At 39.2% G+C, this 27045-nt stretch overlaps 1 protein-coding gene across 1 annotated transcript in view; it reads right to left on the reverse strand.

Annotated features, from left to right (window-relative positions):
* LOC103138143 (collagen alpha-2(V) chain-like) overlaps positions 1 to 26034 on the reverse strand; it is a 52784-nt gene extending 26750 nt beyond the window's left edge. Inside the window, exon 1 of the mRNA XM_007552257.2 lies at positions 25743 to 26034. Coding sequence (XP_007552319.1) covers positions 25743 to 25827 — 85 coding nt within the window. The 5' untranslated portion in view covers positions 25828 to 26034. The remainder of the gene's footprint in view (positions 1 to 25742) is intronic.
* Between the last annotated feature and the right edge of the window lie 1011 nt (positions 26035 to 27045).

The raw sequence follows: 27045 nt of genomic DNA on the forward strand, positions 1-27045 counted from the left end.
TTCGTCTCCGTTGTTCGTCTCTTCGCTAACATACGGCGCGCTGGTCCAGATGAGCTACAGCTGCTTCCTGCCCTAAACTCCTCTGAGCCGCACAAAATCATAAATCTGCCTCTGGAGAAACTTTCAGCTTGACGAACAAAAACGTGCAGCCGGTTTGTTTTTGTCGCAAAGAAACATTTTCAGGGAGAATCGGGACCAAAGACAGAGTTTAAACCAGGGCGGTCCAAACGTTTAGTCACGTTATCGAGTCAAAAGTCAAGAAGAAGAAGCTAAAGCTAAAACAGTAAATACAGTAGCCTGATTTTTTTTATCATTGTCCAAACATTTAAAAGGATTTTACTTTATTAAACAAAAGACATTTAGTTTTCTAATTCTTTTAGGCACAGTTGAACAAATTTATGTTCAGTTCTAAAAACAGGATTTATTTAACTTTCTTTGCAATGTTTAGCCAAGTTGAATAAATTAGATAAAAGGTCATTTGGCTGCAGCCGTAAAAATGTCTGGATAAATGCGGTACTGCTTATAAAAGTTTGGTTATAAAAGGATCAATACTTCATGTCGTCCTTAACATTTTCCATTCTAAGAAAAGTTTGTCGTAATAAACTCATTAAACAAGAATACGTTATGATTGTAACAAGATTAGCTGCTCATTAAACCAAAAAACATTTTGTTAGTTTCTTGTTTTATAACTTCTTTAAATGTTCGTTTCTCAATAAGGAGATTAATTTGGTAATTTTTTAAATTAGAAACTTTATACTTAGTTTAAAAATAAAAAGTGAAAAAACTAATTTGTATTATTCTTCAACTGCAAACTTGGGATCCACAAAAAGTCAGTCCAAGGGCCACAAACGGCTCCCGGGCCACAGTTTGGACACCCCTGTTTTAAATGGCAGCGACAGAAATCTGATATAACGAGAAACTTTATCATTAATTAGATAAAAAAACTAGATAAACAAGAAAATGTTTTCAACATAAAATTTTCCTATTCATAATGAGACACAATATTAATTGAAATGAGGATATTTCATGGTTTTAACGAGATAAAATACTTTTGAAACAAGAAAACGCAAAACATGTTACAAACTTTATCATTTTAACTAGTTTAAAAGGAGAAAATAAAATAAGTTTCTCGTTTGTTTTGTTTTTTACGTTTAGATGAGTTTTCTTGTTTTATATTTTTGGTAAAATATAAAAGTTTCTTGTTAGTTTCTCATCTGAACAGCAGAGTTTCTCCTCGTTTCTCTTTTTAAATCTTGTTGCAGATTCATTTCCCAGCTCTGTCGGTTAAACCCGTCTGTAGTTTGGTGATGTAAACGGATCTCTGGAAAACGAAGAAGGAGCTCTCGGTCCTCCAGTTGGTCGTCTGTTTTAAAGAGCCAGCCACAGCTATGAGCCGCTCTCATCCCGTGTTCGACCCACAGAGGATTGTGGTCTCTCTCTGAGCTCCTCCTCCTCCTCCTCTTCATCAGCATCCAGCCATCAAGCGTTTTTAAACCGAGCTGCTTGCCGTGATCTAATCTCTGATGCAGTTTTCTATCCTAAAATCGAGACAATCAGCCCTGAAGGAGCTTAATGAACAGCAGAGTCTGAACTCTCCGTGGTCCGGCCCGGGGCTTTCACTGAGGTCAGGGTCAAAGGTCAGAGCAGAGGGTAAATCTCTCTCATTGTTTATAGCGTTCAGCTGGAGAGAATCACGCTGATTTAACTGCATCTTTAAGTCCAAACAACAGAGACGACAGACCTGCATGAATCCTCGAGCCTCCCTCCAGAAACACACATAACTTTCTGTTTTAAATACCTTAAAATCCACTGACAGGCGCAGAGGAAACCATTTTAACACAACCAACAAAGTTTAAACATCCACAGCAACACAGCTTTTCTAAGCTCCTGTTGTAGCTAGCGGTGCTGCAAAGCTAACGCTAGCTGATATGTAAACAAACTCACAGTCAGTCAAACACATTACACTGTCCAACATTCAGCAAAATACAGTGTGATCAAGGTTTATATTGATAATTATTAGCTTCTATGCTAATAGACAGCTAACATTCTGTTAGCATTCCATTTGCTGCTAGGGTAACAGTTTATTAGCTGATATACTAACATTGTTTATAATACAACTAATACAACTAGCTATTATTGTTAGCTTATCATCTAAGTGTTTAATAGCTGTTCTGCTAATGGATAGGTGACATTTTATTAGCATTTAATTAGCTAAAGAGCAACAAGAGGCTAATGTTTCTGCTTGTGAAAGTTTCCAGATGTTTCCATCCAAATCAGACTTTGAAAACATTTTCTTCATGTATGAAAACTTATACCACAAATTAAAGAAAATACAAAATATCAAGAAGTCTCTATACCTGAAACGTAGCTGCACTGTAAAATCACAAAATCTTACCAAGTATTTTTGGTCCACTTTCTAGTTAATACACTTGTAATGAGACAAAACTGAATTAAGAGCAACTCTTCAGCAACAGGAGCTTGTTTTAAGTCAATGTCAATGTCATTTTACAAGTCCAGTTCTAGTTTAATTAGCAGATTAATTAACTTTCAACACAGGAAAATGTCTTATAATAAGTAAAATAATCTGCCAGTGGAACTGGCATTTTTTCATCAACATTGATAAACTATTTACTTAAACAAGCTCCTACATGTTGCTAAAAAGTTACTTATAAGTCAGTTTTGTCTTCTTTCAAGTGTATCAACATATTTGTATTAGCAACTAAAGAAAAATCCACTTGGTAATATTTCGTGTTTTTGCAGTGTGGAGCAGAAAATCCAGGTAGTCAGACTTAACACAGCTTGGCTTTGGGAGCATTTTTTACAGTGCTGTGGGAGTGATGTGTGTGAGGGGCGACAATAACTCAGCATTACGTGACATGAAGAGAATGTCGATGAGGCAGCGCTAACGGCTACTTTAAGATGCTTTCTGCCAGAGCGCCGCCTCGGCCAACAACACGACAAATTCAGGTTTTTAAGAGAAATAAATCTGTTTATCTGACGGTGAAACCAGGCAAACTGATCCCAGCTGGTATTCCTAAAGGGTGACGTCAGACATTCCAGATTTTACAGAGCCGTCGGTCAAACTTCGTCAGCAGGTCAGAGCGTCCCGGTGTTTTACGTCTGCTAAACAAACGGCCAGAGAGGAAACTGGTTTCCAGTGTAGGAAAATCCGTTTTCCTGATAAAACACACAGAAATGCAACAGAACCGAGCGGCTGGGCTTCGAAACCAAACGTAACATCTGGAACTCAGATTACAGCGACAAAAAACGAGGAGAAACTCACGACTGGAACCAGATTTTAGATTTATTCATCTGGTAGTAAATGCACTTCAACTTTTTCCAACTACAAACATATAAAAACATTTCACTGTAATTTAATGTGAAAAACAAAATGATCCACGATTCAGAACATTTCTACAAATAAAAACAGCTGCGATGGCAGCAAAACGCAGGATTGGCTGAATACTTTGTATAATGAACTTTTCAGGTTTTGTTTGTAGAAAAATGTTTTGAATCTTGTAGAATTTTTTCTACTTCACAATTTGTTGAATTCCAATGAAATATATTTATGTTTGTGGTTAAAATTTGACAAAATATAAAAAATATGAGGGGTGTGAATACTTTTGCAAGCCGCTGTAAATTTTTGAACATGAAATGATTTCTCTCAGTAAGGATTAAAAGCATTGCAACGCATATTTTCAGATTAAAATCTGGATTATAACGTCTAAAATGAAACTTAATTGATAAAAGTTTGATTCACTCGTGATCAATATCTGATTTATGTTGCCATGACAACACATTCATGCAGGCCTGGAGGCTGGCGAAGTTATCTCAGTTGGGTTTGTTGAGCCTTACGGCTCTCTGCCCAGGGCGTCCTGCTGTCCATGGGCGGCTCATAAAGATAAAAAACTGTTTATTTTGTCTTCAACAGGATATGAAACTCGTTATATTTCCTACTTAAACTTTTTGTGCATACAGACGTCATAGATCTATAAAATGCTTTTACATTTCTGCCAGTTCTGTGAATCAGTGACATGAAATTCCAACTTTTACAAGATTAAAACTACATCAGTTTGCTCCAATATGATGATTAAAGCAGAAAGTCAAACTGAATGTTAAACATCCTTAAATCCTTTTCCAGATTTTTGTTTTTTTGTTTTAAAATGATCTTTTCGACCTCGTTTATCTGGTTATGTTTTCAGTTTTCAGATATACCAAACACGATGTCGCCTCCCCAAATAAACCCAGCTGTCTCTACAAGACCGTCAGCGTGTAAACACAACCAGCTGCAGCAACAAGTTGCTAACACTCTTAATAATAATAATTAAACTGAATGATTAAACAAGTCTTTTTGTTGTCCCCCGTCTGACCTGGACTTCATTACTCTACAGTGAGAATGTAATTTCATCTTAATGACCTGTGAGCTTCTGCAGCTTTAATTAGTTCATGAAACACACCTGCAGGCATGAATGTAACGAACAGAACCGGGTCTAATGGATTCCAGTTCTGCTTTACAGTATTTAAATTAACCCCTCCCTCCCCTCTTTATGCTCTATAACTGTCTGCAGCCAAATGTGACTTTGGGACTTCTCGCCTTGAAGAACCTCAAACTGTTTTTAAGGCTCTTAACCGTTTTATGCTGATGACAAACAGCTGCATCTGTCTTTTAAGCCACACCAGTTTGGTAACTCATTTAATCTGGCGCCAGATTAAAGGCTGACTGGCTGATAATTTACGTTCTTTTTAATTGCAGTAAATCACAAACAATAATCAATAAAATTTAAAGTCGAACAGAATGGATCAGGATCTGAAGTTTCCTTCATCTCTTTCTGATGCTCATTCAGTCAGTAACGCCATGGTGGCCCTCAGGGCTCTGCTCTAAGAACCTCTCATCTCACTGCTATATTTCTGTAAAGCCTCATAAAGTCTCTACACTGAACGGGATTATACGGCTGAAATTCTTGTTTGCCTCCATAACAGCAGATTCTGTCAGATCTGAAATATTTCAAGTAAAATGCAGCTTGGGAAGCTGAAATAACTTGTCATGATTTGCACAGCAGCCAGTCCAGAAGCTACATTTATTTTCCTTGGCGCTGATTGTTAAGGAAGGCTGAAGGTATTAGCTTTAGCAGCAGCGCTAACATGGTTGACATGCAAAGGAAGATTTAGTGTCACATCATAACTGATCAAATATTCTGATGCTTTGGAAACTGATACAGTTCAGTCCAGATGTGGAAATGTGACACAAACTGGATCTTTGGGGGATAAACAGAGCAGAACTGGGCCGTTCAGGCTGCTGTGAAAAAGACGCATTTTGGCCAAAAAGAAACTATATTTTGGTTAAACTGTCTGCTGTGTGAACGCAGCCCAAATTACTGGGCTTTAACTGGTCCAGCACCATCAAACACCTGCAGACCTTTATGTCTACATGTCTCTGGTAGGTTGATGAGGTCACGTAACCATGGCGATCACACGGAAGCGATGGGATCAAAAGTAAAGTCTGTTTTGGTTAGCACTGAAGACGTTAGCTTTAGCGGTAGAGCTAATTTCATTACATTTGGATGTTTGAACAACAGCAAATTTACCATAATTATTCTTACTGACAAAATGTTTCTGATTTTTTTACGTAGTGAATCACTTTGAACTGCCGTGTTGCTGAAATGCGACATAAATAAACCTGATTGAAATCGTCTTCAAATGGATTTTAATTGGTCACTTTGTGAACGTAAAAGGTGTTTATAAATAAAGTTTTAACTTTCCCACGTTTCCAACCAGGTGTGTGTCAGTCGCTCCTCAGCTCTGCGTTGGTTCATGAGATCCCAGATGTTTGTCGTCGTCCAGCGCCACCGGCAGCAGATTTATTGCTCTGACCTCAGCGCTGCAGAACAACTAAAATGGCCGCCGGAGGCCCTTCTTTCCCAAATCCCACTTCTTCTTCCGCATTAATCTGGGTTTTCTCATATCCCCTCTTCCTTCTTCCTTATCCCTGTCAAAACAAGGTGATTTTCCCTGCACACGCCTTTTCTATTTTCTGCTTCAAGAAATAAAGCAGATGCTCTGAAGTCCAAGCAGAACCAGAACTTCACAGCTGAACCCAATTAGATTTCATTGGCAAACGTCTCGGGACATTTTTGCATCACGGTTTTAACGAAGCTGTGCTCCGAGTGACATGATGGTGTAAACAGAAATGCAGCTTTAGGTTTGGGCAGCGGTCCTGGAAGCCAAACACAATGCCGGAGCAGAGTCTGTATTTATGGAGAAAGCAGAACCTGAGGTGTTCGGGCCAAACAGTCGGCAGGATGTGCTTGTTCTACTGAGATCCAGGATCATCCGTCAAACTCCAACACATTCAGTCCAGACTCAGAAACGACGCAACGACTCGCAGATTAGATGGAAGCGAACGTCTTTCAGGAAAGGAAGAAGCAGAGATTACTGAGACTTCGCCGCTCGGTCTGAGGATTTACGACTAAGTCCATTTTAGTAAAAGACGGAGACACTCAGTACCGATGAGGTCAGATTAGGGCCTCACGGTTTTCAAACACAGAGTGGAATATTAATATAAAAAATAAACTTTTTATGCATGAATATGAAAGTGGGATTGAGAAAAGTGGCCCCTTCTGCTGTATTAAACGAAAAACTGAGCCACAAATCGACTGTTTTGGCAGATAAACCGTCTGTTGGTGTTTCAGCCCCTGAGACTCGGTTTGATCAGAGACCAAAGTTTCATCATCTCCTCCGACTCCAGCTGCTGCAAACCAGCCTGTTCCCCTCCTGGCCTGTGGGGGCGCTGCACCAAGAACCAACACCAAAACCTCTGAAGAAGATACTGAGCGCAACTTCCTTCTTCTCAGATGCTCTGTATGGTACGCCTTTAGTGTCGAAACTCATAAAAGACCCAGTGATGTTCACTGACTGTGGCCTTACAGTTCCTGCTGCTGTAGCCTAAGATTGACAACATGGTTGTTTCTCCAAATGAAATGTTTTATTAAATGACATTGTGTCGTTTTTAATCTCAGCTCTAAATTGTCAGACTTTCAATAAAACCCAACTTCTTGGCTATGTCTCTCTCTAGCCTGTAAACTCATGAACTTTGTTAACTTGATGATTTTCTGGAGATGAAAGGTGAACATGTGGCTCTAATCAGGAAGACATTTTCCATGCGGCGTTATTCAGTCGCATGTATTTCTACGTATGGGAATGAAGGAAATCTAAATAAGTTCTCGCTGTTACTCGTTTTATCTGCAGATCACCTAGGAAACGACCTTTGACCTCTGCTGAAGCTGCTGATGCCCAACAGTCGGTCTCTTCCTGGCTGATGTGCTGCAGAAACTCCTCCCATTGACCTTCTACGGTTCAATATTTTATTCAGATCATCAACAGCTGTGTAGGATGCAAATACGGAAGGCCCTACCAAAATTGACAAGTTATTAAATGAGTAAATAAAACATAAAATGAAAGTAAACATATGTACTAATTATTTACTTATATTCATATTTATTTTGTTTTATTCATTTTCTTCAATTATTTATATTTCCTCATTTATGTATTTACTGTTTTATTTTATTTAACTTTTCATTACTTGTTGCTTTATTTCCACTTTTATTTATTGTTTTATTTCCTCCTTTAGTTGTTTACTATTTTTATTTTCTACTTTATTTCCCTAATTATTACATATTTTTCATTGATTTATTTACTGTTTTATTTATATATTCTTCGTTGTTATTTCCTCATGTACTTATTTCTTGCCATTATTTTTGACAAGATTGGTCCTCCATATTCAAACAGTTTAAAAGGCAAAGTGAAGAACTTTGGTTGGTCACATCTGACCTAGTTTTGAAACATGTTGTGGAGACATTTTCCCATAACAGGAATATTTATTCAGTGGGAGAGAAAAGCAGGAATCAGACGTTCCCAGTAAAACCATCATCAACAACCAGATCCCAAAACTACTTCAGAGGAAATTCCAGTTAAGCAGAACTTCCTGAGCTGGATCCCAGAACGTCTTCATCCCTGATAAACTGCTGGCTTTTCTTCTGAATTTACAGACTTCACTGAGTCGCAGCTGAAACGTCCGATGTTTGAAATTTACTCCATTTTCTCCTCTAAACATCAGGAAGATCTTCCAAACAACGCCGTCTCTTCGGCCTGTAGTTAGCCGTCCGTGTTTTCCCGGTTAAAGTGAGTCTGTCATGAGCTGCGGCGCGTTTCCAGCTGTGTTTTGTTCTGTGCGCCACAGAAATGACACGGTTGCTTTACAGCCTTTAGGTTTTGTATGTAAACCGACGCGGCTTCACGTTTGTCCACAACGATCAGAGATGTTTGCGTTCGAAGGGATTCGTGTGATCACTGGAAAGCAGGACTCAGACGCGTCTGCTGGAAAGTTAAACCCATTAGGAGGAACCTCTGAGGTTAAATGTCGGCCATGAGTCACTTCGTAGAGCGTGAAGCGGACAGGCGCGTCGTTGTGCTCAGAGAATGAATCTTTCTGTTGGCTGAATAATTCGCTGTCCCAGCAGTCGGCCACGTTTTTGTCCCAATTCCCTGTTTTAGAGAAACTCTGATTTAAGACGACAACGAAACGCCATCAGATGGAAAGTTTAAAAGTTATCGTTCTTATTGTCATTCGTTTCTGAATCAGACAAAAAATAAAAACATCTCATTTTTCATAACTTGTATTTTAGTCTCAGCTCAAACATCGGAAAGGGAAAATTGGCCAAGTTTGAATTTAAGATATAATTTAATTGGCCTGTAAATGTTTCTGATTAAAAGTGAGTTAAACATGAGTTACTGCTCCTCGTCTTACAGAAAGCCGTTAGTATCGAATATAACCTGTAAAACCTGAATGTCGTTTTTTACGTGGAACTTCGTTGTGAATCTCAACAAGCGGCGACGTAAATAATAATAGTATGAAAATCATACAAAGTAATACGTTGGTAACAGAAGGCGAGTTTTTTCACGGCCACGTTGTGAATCTCAGCTACGGTTACAAAACTGACAGGAACAGTTTTACCAAGAATAATCCATGTAAGTTCTAATTGAGTTAAAAAATAATAATAATAAATAATCCATAAACAACAGGATGTCATTTTTTATGCAGCTACATTGTGAATCTGGTCATGTAAGTAAAATTAGCATCAAATAATATATTTTTTAAATCCGTAAATGACTGGATGTCGTTTTTATCACGTTGTGAATCTTAATGTTCTCATTTTAACTGAATATAAAACCTGTTTTACGTCACTGGCATCCCGTTACAATAAACTTTCCTGTTTGTCTGAAATGTAAAATGAAAAACGCTCTAGTCGTAGTTTATCTCTATAATCTGAAAGTTACTCCTGAATTATTTCAGAAGTTCGTCGTTCTGCTGTGGATTAGATATTTTCATAAAGTCAGTCTGAGTTCATGTTGTATTATAAGGTGGTGTCAACTTTTACTTAACGTTCTCAGTTAGAAATGTAAACATTTTCTATGTGTAAAAAGTGAATTTTACACCAAGAATAAAGAGTTTTTCTTGCTGCATGAGGACCACCCGCCGACGCTCGTCACCATCAAGGTATTCAGACGTCCAACAGCCTGCGGGGAGCCTGAACACATCGCCGGCCGCAGTGTTGACCCTCGTCACCGCGCCGCTCTGTTCGTTTGCCCTCTGGGGTTTTAATACACGACTGAGCCGCAACGTAGAGTTTATCCCCGACCAAAACCTGCAATTATGGCCAAGCGTCGCCAGACTGCGGCTCCGAAGACAAGCAGCACTTCAGGATCTTCACGTCTCATCCAGAACAAGCTGCTGACTGCGAGGCGACAGAGACTCTCTGGACGCCTTTTTGGAATTTAATAAGGTTTTAACACACTAAAGTTCAGATTCAGTTTCTACAGAAGCTTTTTAGTGGACGCTGGAAAAATCTCCGGGGGGAAAAACGATTCTAATCTGCTGTGAAAACCACAAGCAGCTGCATCAACAGCAGCGGCTGAAGGCTGAACTGGAGCCATGTTTGTTTCTCTGGACGGTCACTGTTGCTTTTAATTGTTGACAGAGATAATATTTGGCTTTAAAAGCAACACTTACAGGAGCAACATGCTGTCCTGGTCCAGTACTGAGTCACATGGCAGGATCAGGACGGAAACATTTAGAAAGAAACGGTGATAAAATCCAATCAGAAACATTTAACTTATCCAATCTGACGGTTTCATGTTAAAACTATTTAAATGTCTTCAATGTTTACATTGTTTCCCCTAAAACTAATCATCCTGCATGAACCGCTCAGTACAATTCATTTTTACTAAGAGAAATCTGAAACGTGCGGCGTGCATTTATGTAGGCCAAACAGTTTGGCCTACATGAAAACTTTAACAGGTTTCCCCTTTATTTAGGGGTATCAGAGTAGCAGAGATGATTTTCCACAGAAACACTTCCTGCATGACACCAACAGCTGTTAGCTAGCTCTGCTAATCCACCTCATTTGCTTTTGCCACTCGTTTTAAAAAGAATAACACTAATTAGGTTATTTAGCATTTAGCACCCATAAAATATATTTTTGCAGTATAAAAACTTAGTAATGCTGGTTTGTTGTGGAGATTGATTGGCTTGACTTCAACTGGGGGTATTTTTATTTATTTATTTTGAGCAGCTGTTAGTTAGGATGATTCAGCCTGTTGGGCTCAGCTGCTGGTTCTGGTTCTGTCATTTCCCAGCAGGGATCACAGAGCAGACAGGTGACAATCAGTTCAGAAGGTTCTTCAAAATAAAAGTCCTGCAACTTCTGACAGAATGGAATAGAAAATACTTTATTGATAATCTGATGTGTAAAAGGTTTTTCCTTAAAAACCGACAGAAGATGCTCAACGTTCCTCATCGTGGCGAAGTGGAGAAACTGCAGTTTCACGTTAAATTACTTTATTCTTATACTTTTATGAGTTTATTCCTGTATTATAACTTTATTCTCATATTGTTACTTTATTCTTGTATTATTGGTGCTCTAATTTCATTTTGACGTCTATTCTCCTATCAGTGCAACTTTATTGTCATATTATTTATTTTCACAACTATTGTATCATAAATTCATTCTCATATTATTATGACTTTATTCTCGTATTATTGCTGCTTTATTTTATTTTGGGGCTTTATTCTCATATTTTCATGACAATGTTATAACAACTTTATTGTTGATTATCACCTTACTTGTGTTACTGTGACTTTATTGTTTTACCGTCACATTATTCTGTTATTATTTCCGTGTTTTGCTTCTCTTTCAACAATCCCTGTTTTTTTTGTTGTTGTTATTTTTTGTATTTTCATGAAACTGCCAGAGAACAACCATGTGGGACTGATCCGTCCCCCTGCGCCTGCAGCACTTTGGTTCATGAGCATTTCCCACGCAGCGATCCCTGCAGGCGGTGCATCCACCGCTGCCCTCAGCAACGCCGGCCAGACGCTTCGCCATCGGACAGCTGATGATCCTGGACCCATCTGCCAACCCCTCAGGAGAAAATGGAGGCGTGTAATAAAGTCAGAGCTGAAAAATGCAGCATGTGTTGCTAATGGAAACCGGCTGCGGACCTGGACCGGTTCGCATGTTGGGCCGTTTTCTGGCTTCGGTAGAAAACGGCCCATTTGTTGCGATGTCAGTGATGTGGCAACAACAACTGGAAGCAATTTGGAGAACCAACATGAGGCTGACGTCATGTCAGCTAGTTTGCAATGAATACCTTTGACTTGTTTTTAATATATTTTACAGCTTCAGCCAATCCTGTCTGTGGTTGAAGGAAAGAAGAACGACTGGCTTTTATTACCAAAGTCAGAAAGAGGCTTTACTGCCATTTTCTCCCGAAGCCTCCGCTGTCTCAGAATATTATTAGTTTTTCTTCGTCGTCTTCTTGGTGTAAAATTGTCCGTTTTGTACGAACAGAACCGATTCCCGCTGAAGAATTTTACAAGACGGCAGAAGCTCAACTTTCTGTTTTCACAACTTGGTTTTGTTCAGATTGTTTTGACTCAAGCTGTAAAAAAGATTATTCCAGTAGCCTGATGCACAGCAGGGCCGGCCCAAGATTACATGGGGCCCTGAGCAGGGTTTGATTTGGGGCCCCAGCTTCCGGCTCTTTCAATTTCTTTTAAAGCCTCCACACTACAACAAACAAACAAAATAGCTACATTTGCTGTTATTTCTGTTTTTACTGGATGAATAAAAATAAAAAAATCTAAAAATGTCCATGTTAAACCTCCTGCTATGTTTTATAGTGTATTAATAATCAAATCTACTGAAGTCCACAATTAGCTGGGTATCTGGGAAAACAAATATTTATAACAACTCTGACCAGATTTGAGAAAACCAGCTTTGTGTTTGCATTGGTACATGGCTGAACTGACCGACCATCCATCCATCCATCCATCCATCCATCCATCCATCCATCCATCCATCCATCCATCCATCCATCCCTGTCCAGCTCCACCCGGTAGGGAGAGAGAGAGCACATCCACATACTTGCTTTGACTCGATTCCCAGTCGACTTTGGTTTGTTTTATTTAGTTTATGTTGTAACATCTTATATCTGTCCTCCATCTTTAATTCCAAACAGGAAGTTGTGGTTTTGAAGGATTCCGACTGACTGACGTAGGTTTTAGCCTTGCACTATACTGCCCCCTATCTGTTTGGCATTGTCACAACGGTGATAGGCAGAAAACGTTTCTGAAACAATACCATGTTGTTTTTAAACACTTAAAATTTTACAACTTTTTATTGACTTTATCATCAAATCTAAACTAAATTTGAAGCTTAAAATTAGATTATTATGACATTAATCCAGAATGAACAAATTTGAAGTTTTGAGGTCCGTATTCTCGTGTTGCGCCCCCTGCACTTATGCCTTGGGCCGGCTCTGTTGCAGCTGGAGTTTATTTCTGAGAAAAGAGACTAAAACCTTCCAGTTTTAACCACTTTCTTTATGATGAAAGAATGGAAAATAAAACCAGTTGCTGTGCCTTTAAATCCTTTCACAGACGTTCCCAAAGTGCCGGTGAACCACATTTTCCCCCCCAGCCTTCAGCCACCCTGAACTTTCCACAGTTTTCACATGGTCCAAATGCAATCCCCCTCCCCACATATGGAAAGACGCTCAGCAGGCTGCTGCGCTGCTTTATGGGCTCAAACAGACAAACAGGAGGAGAACGAACCAAAGTCCAACACGATTCAAACAAATTGAAGCTTCTTTAGTTTCAGAACGAGCTGCCATGTTGATCCTTAAAACGCAGCATCTGAAAACGCAGCCTGAGCTTTTACTCCAACGTCTTAAAGGCATTTGGGCCTAGAAATGATGTTTCTACATGAAATAAATGCTACAAGTATTTTCTCACCAAGCTGTTTTGTTTATTGCATGTTATTCAGATTTGTTGCCATTTAGAAGCAATTAACAGTCGATCCGATCTACCGCAGTTATAATTATACTATATGACTGTAGTATGATGGAGAATCAGGGTCAGACTGAGATCATATTGTTTTTTGAAATTATTGGAATAAAATCATAATAATACAAGAATAAACTTGCAACACTATGAGAATAAAGTTGTAACAATACCAGAATAAAGTCATAATAAAAAACTCAATTTGAGAGTAAAGTTGTAATTTTATCAGAATAAAGTCCTAAAGAACTGTAACACAGCAGTAAAGTTGTATAAGTTTGGGAACCAAAGTGTGATAACATCAGGGTAAAATCACAAACGAGTAAAGAGATAATACAAAAATAAAGTTGTAATTTTATCAGAATAAAGTTGTAAAAATAAGTAAACCAATTGGGCGTAAGTCTGACCACTAGATGGCGACTAAATGGTTCCAAGATGGCCTCCAGTAAACGTAGATTGATCATAAACTTGAATCTTTGGTTAAACGATAATCTGTCGCGTTAAGAACAAAATGTCCCCAAAGGTCACGGTCAGAACGAAACATCCCCGATCGTCTTTAGGTCCAAAACTTTACGAAAAAGAGAAGCGAAGCTATTCAACGTTATAAAGAATAATCATTTTAAAATTGATTACTAAGAACAACAAACGGCAAAGTACTAGGAAACATAAATCTAGTTTTTGTGTTTTAACAGCAGACGTCGTGAGTGAAGGTGTAAAGTGTGAAAAATCGTATTTTAAAGTGTTTATGTTCTTCTTTACAGCACCACAAGGTGGCGCTCCACCAGTTCCAGTTACAAATCAGCGACAGTTATGACTCTTCGTGGTCATAACTCTGACCACTAGATGGCGACTAAATCAATCCGATGCGACTTGTAAATGTAGATTAAGCATCGACTGATGCGATAAGAACGAAATGTCTCCAATGGTCANGTTGGGTTTGTTGAGCCTTACGGCTCTCTGCCCAGGGCGTCCTGCTGTCCATGGGCGGCTCATAAAGATAAAAAACTGTTTATTTTGTCTTCAACGGGATATGAAACTCGTTATATTTCCTACTTAAACTTTTTGTGCATACAGACGTCATAGATCTATAAAATGCTTTTACATTTCTGCCAGTTCTGTGAATCAGTGACATGAAATTCCAACTTTTACAAGATTAAAACTACATCAGTTTGCTCCAATATGATGATTAAAGCAGAAAGTCAAACTGAATGTTAAACATCCTTAAATCCTTTTCCAGATTTTTGTTTTTTTGTTTTAAAATGATCTTTTCGACCTCGTTTATCTGGTTATGTTTTCAGTTTTCAGATATACCAAACACGATGTCGCCTCCCCAAATAAACCCAGCTGTCTCTACAAGACCGTCAGCATGCAAACACAACCAGCTGCAGCAACAAGTTGCTAACACTCTTAATAATAATAATTAAACTGAATGATTAAACAAGTCTTTTTGTTGTCCCCCGTCTGACCTGGACTTCATTACTCTACAGTGAGAATGTAATTTCATCTTAATGACCTGTGAGCTTCTGCAGCTTTAATTAGTTCATGAAACAAACCTGCAGGCATGAATGTAACGAACAGAACCGGGTCTAATGGATTCCAGTTCTGCTTTACAGTATTTAAATTAGCCCCTCCCTCCCCTCTTTATGCTCTATAACTGTCTGCAGCCAAATGTGACTTTGGGACTTCTCGCCTTGAAGAACCTCAAACTGTTTTTAAGGCTCTTAACCGTTTTATGCTGATGACAAACAGCTGCATCTGTCTTTTAAGCCACACCAGTTTGGTAACTCATTTAATCTGGCGCCAGATTACAGGCTGACTGGCTGATAATTTACGTTCTTTTTAATTGCAGTAAATCACAAACAATAATCAATAAAATTTAAAGTCGAACAGAATGGATCAGGATCTGAAGTTTCCTTCATCTCTTTCTGATGCTCATTCAGTCAGTAACGCCATGGTGGCCCTCAGGGCTCTGCTTTAAGAACCTCTCATCTCACTGCTATATTTCTGTAAAGCCTCATAAAGTCTCTACACTGAACGGGATTATACGGCTGAAACTCTTGTTTGCCTCCATAACAGCAGATTCTGTCAGATCTGAAATATTTCAAGTAAAATGCAGCTTGGGAAGCTGAAATAACTTGTCATGATTTGCACAGCAGCCAGTCCAGAAGCTACATTTATTTTCCTTGGCGCTGATTGTTAAGGAAGGCTGAAGGTATTAGCTTTAGCAGCAGCGCTAACATGGTTGACATGCAAAGGAAGATTTAGTGTCTCACATCATAACTGATAAAATATTCTGATGCTTTGGAAACTGATACAGTTCAGTCCAGATGTGGAAATGTGACACAAACTGGATCTTTGGGGGATAAACAGAGCAGAACTGGGCCGTTCAGGCTGCTGTGAAAAAGACGCATTTTGGCCAAAAAGAAACTATATTTTGGTTAAACTGTCTGCTGTGTGAACGCAGCCCAAATGAGAAGATCCCAGATTACTGGGCTTTAACTGGTCCAGCACCATCAAACACCTGCAGACCTTTATGTCTACATGTCTCTGGTAGGTTGATGAGGTCACGTAACCATGGCGATCACACGGAAGCGATGGGATCAAAAGTAAAGTCTGTTTTGGTTAGCACTGAAGACGTTAGCTTTAGCGGTAGAGCTAATTTCATTACATTTGGTGTTTGAACAACAGCAAATTTACCATAATTATTCTTACTGACAAAATGTTTCTGATTTTTTTACGTAGTGAATCACTTTGAACTGCCGTGTTGCTGAAATGCGACATAAATAAACCTGATTGAAATCGTCTTCAAATGGATTTTAATTGGTCACTTTGTGAACGTAAAAGGTGTTTATAAATAAAGTTTTAACTTTCCCACGTTTCCAACCAGGTGTGTGTCAGTCGCTCCTCAGCTCTGCGTTGGTTCATGAGATCCCAGATGTTTGTCGTCGTCCAGCGCCACCGGCAGCAGATTTATTGCTCTGACCTCAGCGCTGCAGAACAACTAAAATGGCCGCCGGAGGCCCTTCTTTCCCAAATCCCACTTCTTCTTCCGCATTAATCTGGGTTTTCTCATATCCCCTCTTCCTTCTTCCTTATCCCTGTCAAAACAAGGTGATTTTCCCTGCACACGCCTTTTCTATTTTCTGCTTCAAGAAATAAAGCAGATGCTCTGAAGTCCAAGCAGAACCAGAACTTCACAGCTGAACCCAATTAGATTTCATTGGCAAACGTCTCGGGACATTTTTGCATCACGGTTTTAACGAAGCTGTGCTCCGAGTGACATGATGGTGTAAACAGAAATGCAGCTTTAGGTTTGGGCAGCGGTCCTGGAAGCCAAACACAATGCCGGAGCAGAGTCTGTATTTATGGAGAAAGCAGAACCTGAGGTGTTCGGGCCAAACAGTCGGCAGGATGTGCTTGTTCTACTGAGATCCAGGATCATCCGTCAAACTCCAACACATTCAGTCCAGACTCAGAAACGACGCAACGACTCGCAGATTAGATGGAAGCGAACGTCTTTCAGGAAAGGAAGAAGCAGAGATTACTGAGACTTCGCCGCTCGGTCTGAGGATTTACGACTAAGTCCATTTTAGTAAAAGACGGAGACACTCAGTACCGATGAGGTCAGATTAGGGCCTCACGGTTTTCAAACACAGAGTGGAATATTAATATAAAAAATAAACTTTTTATGCATGAATATGAAAGTGGGATTGAGAAAAGTGGCCCCTTCTGCTGTATTAAACGAAAAACTGAGCCACAAATCGACTGTTTTGGCAGATAAACCGTCTGTTGGTGTTTCAGCCCCTGAGACTCGGTTTGATCAGAGACCAAAGTTTCATCATCTCCTCCGACTCCAGCTGCTGCAAACCAGCCTGTTCCCCTCCTGGCCTGTGGGGGCGCTGCACCAAGAACCAACACCAAAACCTCTGAAGAAGATACTGAGCGCAACTTCCTTCTTCCCAGATGCTCTGTATGGTACGCCTTTAGTGTCGAAACTCATAAAAGACCCAGTGATGTTCACTGACTGTGGCCTTACAGTTCCTGCTGCTGTAGCCTAAGATTGACAACATGGTTGTTTCTCCAAATGAAATGTTTTATTAAATGACATTGTGTCGTTTTTAATCTCAGCTCTAAATTGTCAGACTTTCAATAAAACCCAACTTCTTGGCTATGTCTCTCTCTAGCCTGTAAACTCATGAACTTTGTTAACTTGATGATTTTCTGGAGATGAAAGGTGAACATGTGGCTCTAATCAGGAAGACATTTTCCATGCGGCGTTATTCAGTCGCATGTATTTCTACGTATGGGAATGAAGGAAATCTAAATAAGTTCTCGCTGTTACTCGTTTTATCTGCAGATCACCTAGGAAACGACCTTTGACCTCTGCTGAAGCTGCTGATGCCCAACAGTCGGTCTCTTCCTGGCTGATGTGCTGCAGAAACTCCTCCCATTGACCTTCTACGGTTCAATATTTTATTCAGATCATCAACAGCTGTGTAGGATGCAAATACGGAAGGCCCTACCAAAATTGACAAGTTATTAAATGAGTAAATAAAACATAAAATGAAAGTAAACATATGTACTAATTATTTACTTATATTCATATTTATTTTGTTTTATTCATTTTCTTCAATTATTTATATTTCCTCATTTATGTATTTACTGTTTTATTTTATTTAACTTTTCATTACTTGTTGCTTTATTTCCACTTTTATTTATTGTTTTATTTCCTCCTTTAGTTGTTTACTATTTTTATTTTCTACTTTATTTCCCTAATTATTACATATTTTTCATTGATTTATTTACTGTTTTATTTATATATTCTTCGTTGTTATTTCCTCATGTACTTATTTCTTGCCATTATTTTTGACAAGATTGGTCCTCCATATTCAAACAGTTTAAAAGGCAAAGTGAAGAACTTTGGTTGGTCACATCTGACCTAGTTTTGAAACATGTTGTGGAGACATTTTCCCATAACAGGAATATTTATTCAGTGGGAGAGAAAAGCAGGAATCAGACGTTCCCAGTAAAACCATCATCAACAACCAGATCCCAAAACTACTTCAGAGGAAATTCCAGTTAAGCAGAACTTCCTGAGCTGGATCCCAGAACGTCTTCATCCCTGATAAACTGCTGGCTTTTCTTCTGAATTTACAGACTTCACTGAGTCGCAGCTGAAACGTCCGATGTTTGAAATTTACTCCATTTTCTCCTCTAAACATCAGGAAGATCTTCCAAACAACGCCGTCTCTTCGGCCTGTAGTTAGCCGTCCGTGTTTTCCCGGTTAAAGTGAGTCTGTCATGAGCTGCGGCGCGTTTCCAGCTGTGTTTTGTTCTGTGCGCCACAGAAATGACACGGTTGCTTTACAGCCTTTAGGTTTTGTATGTAAACCGACGCGGCTTCACGTTTGTCCACAACGATCAGAGATGTTTGCGTTCGAAGGGATTCGTGTGATCACTGGAAAGCAGGACTCAGACGCGTCTGCTGGAAAGTTAAACCCATTAGGAGGAACCTCTGAGGTTAAATGTCGGCCATGAGTCACTTCGTAGAGCGTGAAGCGGACAGGCGCGTCGTTGTGCTCAGAGAATGAATCTTTCTGTTGGCTGAATAATTCGCTGTCCCAGCAGTCGGCCACGTTTTTGTCCCAATTCCCTGTTTTAGAGAAACTCTGATTTAAGACGACAACGAAACGCCATCAGATGGAAAGTTTAAAAGTTATCGTTCTTATTGTCATTCGTTTCTGAATCAGACAAAAAATAAAAACATCTCATTTTTCATAACTTGTATTTTAGTCTCAGCTCAAACATCGGAAAGGGAAAATTGGCCAAGTTTGAATTTAAGATATAATTTAATTGGCCTGTAAATGTTTCTGATTAAAAGTGAGTTAAACATGAGTTACTGCTCCTCGTCTTACAGAAAGCCGTTAGTATCGAATATAACCTGTAAAACCTGAATGTCGTTTTTTACGTGGAACTTCGTTGTGAATCTCAACAAGCGGCGACGTAAATAATAATAGTATGAAAATCATACAAAGTAATACGTTGGTAACAGAAGGCGAGTTTTTTCACGGCCACGTTGTGAATCTCAGCTACGGTTACAAAACTGACAGGAACAGTTTTACCAAGAATAATCCATGTAAGTTCTAATTGAGTTAAAAAATAATAATAATAAATAATCCATAAACAACAGGATGTCATTTTTTATGCAGCTACATTGTGAATCTGGTCATGTAAGTAAAATTAGCATCAAATAATATATTTTTTAAATCCGTAAATGACTGGATGTCGTTTTTATCACGTTGTGAATCTTAATGTTCTCATTTTAACTGAATATAAAACCTGTTTTACGTCACTGGCATCCCGTTACAATAAACTTTCCTGTTTGTCTGAAATGTAAAATGAAAAACGCTCTAGTCGTAGTTTATCTCTATAATCTGAAAGTTACTCCTGAATTATTTCAGAAGTTCGTCGTTCTGCTGTGGATTAGATATTTTCATAAAGTCAGTCTGAGTTCATGTTGTATTATAAGGTGGTGTCAACTTTTACTTAACGTTCTCAGTTAGAAATGTAAACATTTTCTATGTGTAAAAAGTGAATTTTACACCAAGAATAAAGAGTTTTTCTTGCTGCATGAGGACCACCCGCCGACGCTCGTCACCATCAAGGTATTCAGACGTCCAACAGCCTGCGGGGAGCCTGAACACATCGCCGGCCGCAGTGTTGACCCTCGTCACCGCGCCGCTCTGTTCGTTTGCCCTCTGGGGTTTTAATACACGACTGAGCCGCAACGTAGAGTTTATCCCCGACCAAAACCTGCAATTATGGCCAAGCGTCGCCAGACTGCGGCTCCGAAGACAAGCAGCACTTCAGGATCTTCACGTCTCATCCAGAACAAGCTGCTGACTGCGAGGCGACAGAGACTCTCTGGACGCCTTTTTGGAATTTAATAAGGTTTTAACACACTAAAGTTCAGATTCAGTTTCTACAGAAGCTTTTTAGTGGACGCTGGAAAAATCTCCGGGGGGAAAAACGATTCTAATCTGCTGTGAAAACCACAAGCAGCTGCATCAACAGCAGCGGCTGAAGGCTGAACTGGAGCCATGTTTGTTTCTCTGGACGGTCACTGTTGCTTTTAATTGTTGACAGAGATAATATTTGGCTTTAAAAGCAACACTTACAGGAGCAACATGCTGTCCTGGTCCAGTACTGAGTCACATGGCAGGATCAGGACGGAAACATTTAGAAAGAAACGGTGATAAAATCCAATCAGAAACATTTAACTTATCCAATCTGACGGTTTCATGTTAAAACTATTTAAATGTCTTCAATGTTTACATTGTTTCCCCTAAAACTAATCATCCTGCATGAACCGCTCAGTACAATTCATTTTTACTAAGAGAAATCTGAAACGTGCGGCGTGCATTTATGTAGGCCAAACAGTTTGGCCTACATGAAAACTTTAACAGGTTTCCCCTTTATTTAGGGGTATCAGAGTAGCAGAGATGATTTTCCACAGAAACACTTCCTGCATGACACCAACAGCTGTTAGCTAGCTCTGCTAATCCACCTCATTTGCTTTTGCCACTCGTTTTAAAAAGAATAACACTAATTAGGTTATTTAGCATTTAGCACCCATAAAATATATTTTTGCAGTATAAAAACTTAGTAATGCTGGTTTGTTGTGGAGATTGATTGGCTTGACTTCAACTGGGGGTATTTTTATTTATTTATTTTGAGCAGCTGTTAGTTAGGATGATTCAGCCTGTTGGGCTCAGCTGCTGGTTCTGGTTCTGTCATTTCCCAGCAGGGATCACAGAGCAGACAGGTGACAATCAGTTCAGAAGGTTCTTCAAAATAAAAGTCCTGCAACTTCTGACAGAATGGAATAGAAAATACTTTATTGATAATCTGATGTGTAAAAGGTTTTTCCTTAAAAACCGACAGAAGATGCTCAACGTTCCTCATCGTGGCGAAGTGGAGAAACTGCAGTTTCACGTTAAATTACTTTATTCTTATACTTTTATGAGTTTATTCCTGTATTATAACTTTATTCTCATATTGTTACTTTATTCTTGTATTATTGGTGCTCTAATTTCATTTTGACGTCTATTCTCCTATCAGTGCAACTTTATTGTCATATTATTTATTTTCACAACTATTGTATCATAAATTCATTCTCATATTATTATGACTTTATTCTCGTATTATTGCTGCTTTATTTTATTTTGGGGCTTTATTCTCATATTTTCATGACAATGTTATAACAACTTTATTGTTGATTATCACCTTACTTGTGTTACTGTGACTTTATTGTTTTACCGTCACATTATTCTGTTATTATTTCCGTGTTTTGCTTCTCTTTCAACAATCCCTGTTTTTTTTGTTGTTGTTATTTTTTGTATTTTCATGAAACTGCCAGAGAACAACCATGTGGGACTGATCCGTCCCCCTGCGCCTGCAGCACTTTGGTTCATGAGCATTTCCCACGCAGCGATCCCTGCAGGCGGTGCATCCACCGCTGCCCTCAGCAACGCCGGCCAGACGCTTCGCCATCGGACAGCTGATGATCCTGGACCCATCTGCCAACCCCTCAGGAGAAAATGGAGGCGTGTAATAAAGTCAGAGCTGAAAAATGCAGCATGTGTTGCTAATGGAAACCGGCTGCGGACCTGGACCGGTTCGCATGTTGGGCCGTTTTCTGGCTTCGGTAGAAAACGGCCCATTTGTTGCGATGTCAGTGATGTGGCAACAACAACTGGAAGCAATTTGGAGAACCAACATGAGGCTGACGTCATGTCAGCTAGTTTGCAATGAATACCTTTGACTTGTTTTTAATATATTTTACAGCTTCAGCCAATCCTGTCTGTGGTTGAAGGAAAGAAGAACGACTGGCTTTTATTACCAAAGTCAGAAAGAGGCTTTACTGCCATTTTCTCCCGAAGCCTCCGCTGTCTCAGAATATTATTAGTTTTTCTTCGTCGTCTTCTTGGTGTAAAATTGTCCGTTTTGTACGAACAGAACCGATTCCCGCTGAAGAATTTTACAAGACGGCAGAAGCTCAACTTTCTGTTTTCACAACTTGGTTTTGTTCAGATTGTTTTGACTCAAGCTGTAAAAAAGATTATTCCAGTAGCCTGATGCACAGCAGGGCCGGCCCAAGATTACATGGGGCCCTGAGCAGGGTTTGATTTGGGGCCCCAGCTTCCGGCTCTTTCAATTTCTTTTAAAGCCTCCACACTACAACAAACAAACAAAATAGCTACATTTGCTGTTATTTCTGTTTTTACTGGATGAATAAAAATAAAAAAATCTAAAAATGTCCATGTTAAACCTCCTGCTATGTTTTATAGTGTATTAATAATCAAATCTACTGAAGTCCACAATTAGCTGGGTATCTGGGAAAACAAATATTTATAACAACTCTGACCAGATTTGAGAAAACCAGCTTTGTGTTTGCATTGGTACATGGCTGAACTGACCGACCATCCATCCATCCATCCATCCATCCATCCATCCATCCATCCATCCATCCATCCATCCATCCATCCCTGTCCAGCTCCACCCGGTAGGGAGAGAGAGAGCACATCCACATACTTGCTTTGACTCGATTCCCAGTCGACTTTGGTTTGTTTTATTTAGTTTATGTTGTAACATCTTATATCTGTCCTCCATCTTTAATTCCAAACAGGAAGTTGTGGTTTTGAAGGATTCCGACTGACTGACGTAGGTTTTAGCCTTGCACTATACTGCCCCCTATCTGTTTGGCATTGTCACAACGGTGATAGGCAGAAAACGTTTCTGAAACAATACCATGTTGTTTTTAAACACTTAAAATTTTACAACTTTTTATTGACTTTATCATCAAATCTAAACTAAATTTGAAGCTTAAAATTAGATTATTATGACATTAATCCAGAATGAACAAATTTGAAGTTTTGAGGTCCGTATTCTCGTGTTGCGCCCCCTGCACTTATGCCTTGGGCCGGCTCTGTTGCAGCTGGAGTTTATTTCTGAGAAAAGAGACTAAAACCTTCCAGTTTTAACCACTTTCTTTATGATGAAAGAATGGAAAATAAAACCAGTTGCTGTGCCTTTAAATCCTTTCACAGACGTTCCCAAAGTGCCGGTGAACCACATTTTCCCCCCCAGCCTTCAGCCACCCTGAACTTTCCACAGTTTTCACATGGTCCAAATGCAATCCCCCTCCCCACATATGGAAAGACGCTCAGCAGGCTGCTGCGCTGCTTTATGGGCTCAAACAGACAAACAGGAGGAGAACGAACCAAAGTCCAACACGATTCAAACAAATTGAAGCTTCTTTAGTTTCAGAACGAGCTGCCATGTTGATCCTTAAAACGCAGCATCTGAAAACGCAGCCTGAGCTTTTACTCCAACGTCTTAAAGGCATTTGGGCCTAGAAATGATGTTTCTACATGAAATAAATGCTACAAGTATTTTCTCACCAAGCTGTTTTGTTTATTGCATGTTATTCAGATTTGTTGCCATTTAGAAGCAATTAACAGTCGATCCGATCTACCGCAGTTATAATTATACTATATGACTGTAGTATGATGGAGAATCAGGGTCAGACTGAGATCATATTGTTTTTTGAAATTATTGGAATAAAATCATAATAATACAAGAATAAACTTGCAACACTATGAGAATAAAGTCATAATAAAAAACTCAATTTGAGAGTAAAGTTGTAATTTTATCAGAATAAAGTCCTAAAGAACTGTAACACGGCAGTAAAGTTGTAAAGGTTTGGGAACCAAAGTGTAAAAACATCAGGGTAAAATCACAAAAATAAAGTTGTAATTTTATCAGAATAAAGTCCTAAAGAACTGTAACACAGCAGTAAAGTTGTATAAGTTTGGGAACCAAAGTGTGATAACATCAGGGTAAAATCACAAACGAGTAAAGAGATAATACAAAAATAAAGTTGTAATTTTATCAGAATAAAGTTGTAAAAATAAGTAAACCAATTGGGCGTAAGTCTGACCACTAGATGGCGACTAAATGGTTCCAAGATGGCCTCCAGTAAACGTAGATTGATCATAAACTTGAATCTTTGGTTAAACGATAATCTGTCGCGTTAAGAACAAAATGTCCCCAAAGGTCACGGTCAGAACGAAACATCCCCGATTGTCTTTAGGTCCAAAACTTTACGAAAAAGAGAAGCGAAGCTATTCAACGTTATAAAGAATAATCATTTTAAAATTGATTACTAAGAACAACAAACGGCAAAGTACTAGGAAACATAAATCTAGTTTTTGTGTTTTAACAGCAGACGTCGTGAGTGAAGGTGTAAAGTGTGAAAAATCGTATTTTAAAGCGTTTATGTTGAGTAACTTCTTTACAGCACCACAAGGTGGCGCTCCACCAGTTCCAGTTACAAATCAGCGACAGTTATGACTCTTCGTGGTCATAACTCTGACCACTAGATGGCGACTAAATCAATCCGATGCGACTTGTAAATGTAGATTAAGCATCGACTGATGCGATAAGAACGAAATGTCTCCAATGGTCACCGACTGGAGCGCGGTCAGAACAAAACGTCCCTCCATCATATGCAGGTCCAAAACTTTCAAAAATGGAGAACCAGCGAAACAACTCGACGACATAAACAACAACAAAACTGTTTTTTTTAATTGATTATTAAGAACAATCATAAAACTGGACACTGGAGAGTTTTTGTGTTTTAACCGACATTGTAAGGCATCATAAGGCATCATAAGGCATGGTAAGGCATCATAAGGCATGGTAAGGCATCATAAGGCATCGTAAGGCATGGTAAATGAAGGTATAAAGTGTGGAAAGTCGTATTTTATAATGCCTATGTTGAGTTTACAGCACCACAAGGTGGCGCTCTAGCAGTTCCAGAGTCACGAAGCAGCAACAAGTCGTGACTCTTCGTGACTTTTAGAACCTGTAAAGACTTGCAAACTAAATCTGATAAAATGAAAGAAAACCAAAAATTATTCATTTATAACAACGACCAGAACTGTCAGCAGATGATGTCAGAAGACGGGACGGATCCAAACTATTCCTGAAACAAAGTAAAACAGGAAAACTCGGGAGAATCCGGCAGCGCCTCCTCGGCTAACATCGCCCCGAGTTGGAGGCGTGCCGGCTCTCCTCACTGGACCACAACCAGGTCCAGAGATGCTGCTCAAGCCTCCCAACGAAACGCTAAAAATCAGAAATAATCCACTTTGACGGACGACAAACACTCCTGAGATGTGTCTGAACAAGCCGAGTAAAGGAATCCGACAGGAAAATCTGCTCAACCTCAGCTTCGCCTCAACATCTTTACAGCATTTAGGTGTTAAAGTCAAACACTTACCGCTGTCCGCATCCTGACATGTCACAATCAGAACCTGCGAGACCGCCAGAAAAACCAAAATCCTTAAACGCACACAGATCATCATGTCTACAAGGCAGACATGAGCCGTCCCCGCGTGCAAATCAAAAACAAAAAAGGGGGGAAGAGGGAAAAGTGTTCAGGTTGTCACAGCAGCACCATGAATACGGAGATCGTCTCCTTGTGAGCAGACCCAGCCCAGACTGCCTGAGTGCCTTTTTCCTGTAGTTACAGCTTTAAATGAGAAGAATGCTGGCAAGCCTAATTTTCCTCCCCCTTTTGTCGGCCCTCTCCCATCCCCTCACACAGAACTACACCCATGTTCGCAGCAGCAGGGTTACGACAGCCTTGGCTTTTCATCACGTCTCTATTTCATTGTCTAATTCAGTTTGTCTTAATTGGTGTTTGCTAGTTTTTATTAGCTGTGGCAATAACTGAAGTTTTTCCTAGAATCATAAAAGGTCAAGTATTGGGATTAAGAACACATCAATGAATACTTAACACAAGATACCATTTACACAACGTTGAATAACCAACTGATTAGATTTGTTCTTTTTCCAAACTTTTGCTGCAGCCATTTTGTGGGCTAGCATACTAGCATAAATAGATTCATAAAGACGAAAATACAGTAAACTATATGTTTATTATTTCAGTATGTTTTGTTTTATAAACTTACAATTTTTATGTATTTCAATTAACAAAAATGATTTCTCAATTTCAGTTTCCGTTATTAGTTTTAGTTAACGTTAATAACCTTGATCTAACGTTAATAAATCTGCCGTTGTGTCCGAGGAGTGAAGCACGCGCAGGACTTCAGGGGCAGCATGGTTACCTAGCAACAGCTGGTTGCTAGGTAACCAGCAACGGCTGGTTGCTAGGTAACCAACCAGTTGTTGCTAGGTAACCAAAGACTGAGCAAATTGACAAAATGTTTTAATTTCAGTTTTCCTTACTTTTAGGTAATCATGATAATCTTCGCTGTATTGCATTATGATGTTTACATCGATTGGTTATTGAATACTCAACCGAAATGCTGATTTCAAAATATGCATACAAATTCTGCTGAACAACTTGACTTTTTGTGGACTAGCTTAAATGCTGCCAGGAGGAGCCGTAATTCGTTCTAAAACACAAAAATAAAGAATAAAGGATATGAGATCTATAATTCCAGTTCATTTTCATTTTCTCCCATTAATTACTGTTTTTATTTGTTTCAGTTAAGAAAAACGTTTTCTCAATTTCATTTTTTTTTTATTTTGTTAGTTACAATAACCTTAACGCCCAC

The sequence above is a fragment of the Poecilia formosa genome, unplaced genomic scaffold (genome assembly GCF_000485575.1).
Source record: "Poecilia formosa unplaced genomic scaffold, Poecilia_formosa-5.1.2 Scaffold47, whole genome shotgun sequence".
In the NCBI taxonomy this organism is placed as follows: Eukaryota; Metazoa; Chordata; class Actinopteri; order Cyprinodontiformes; family Poeciliidae; genus Poecilia; species Poecilia formosa.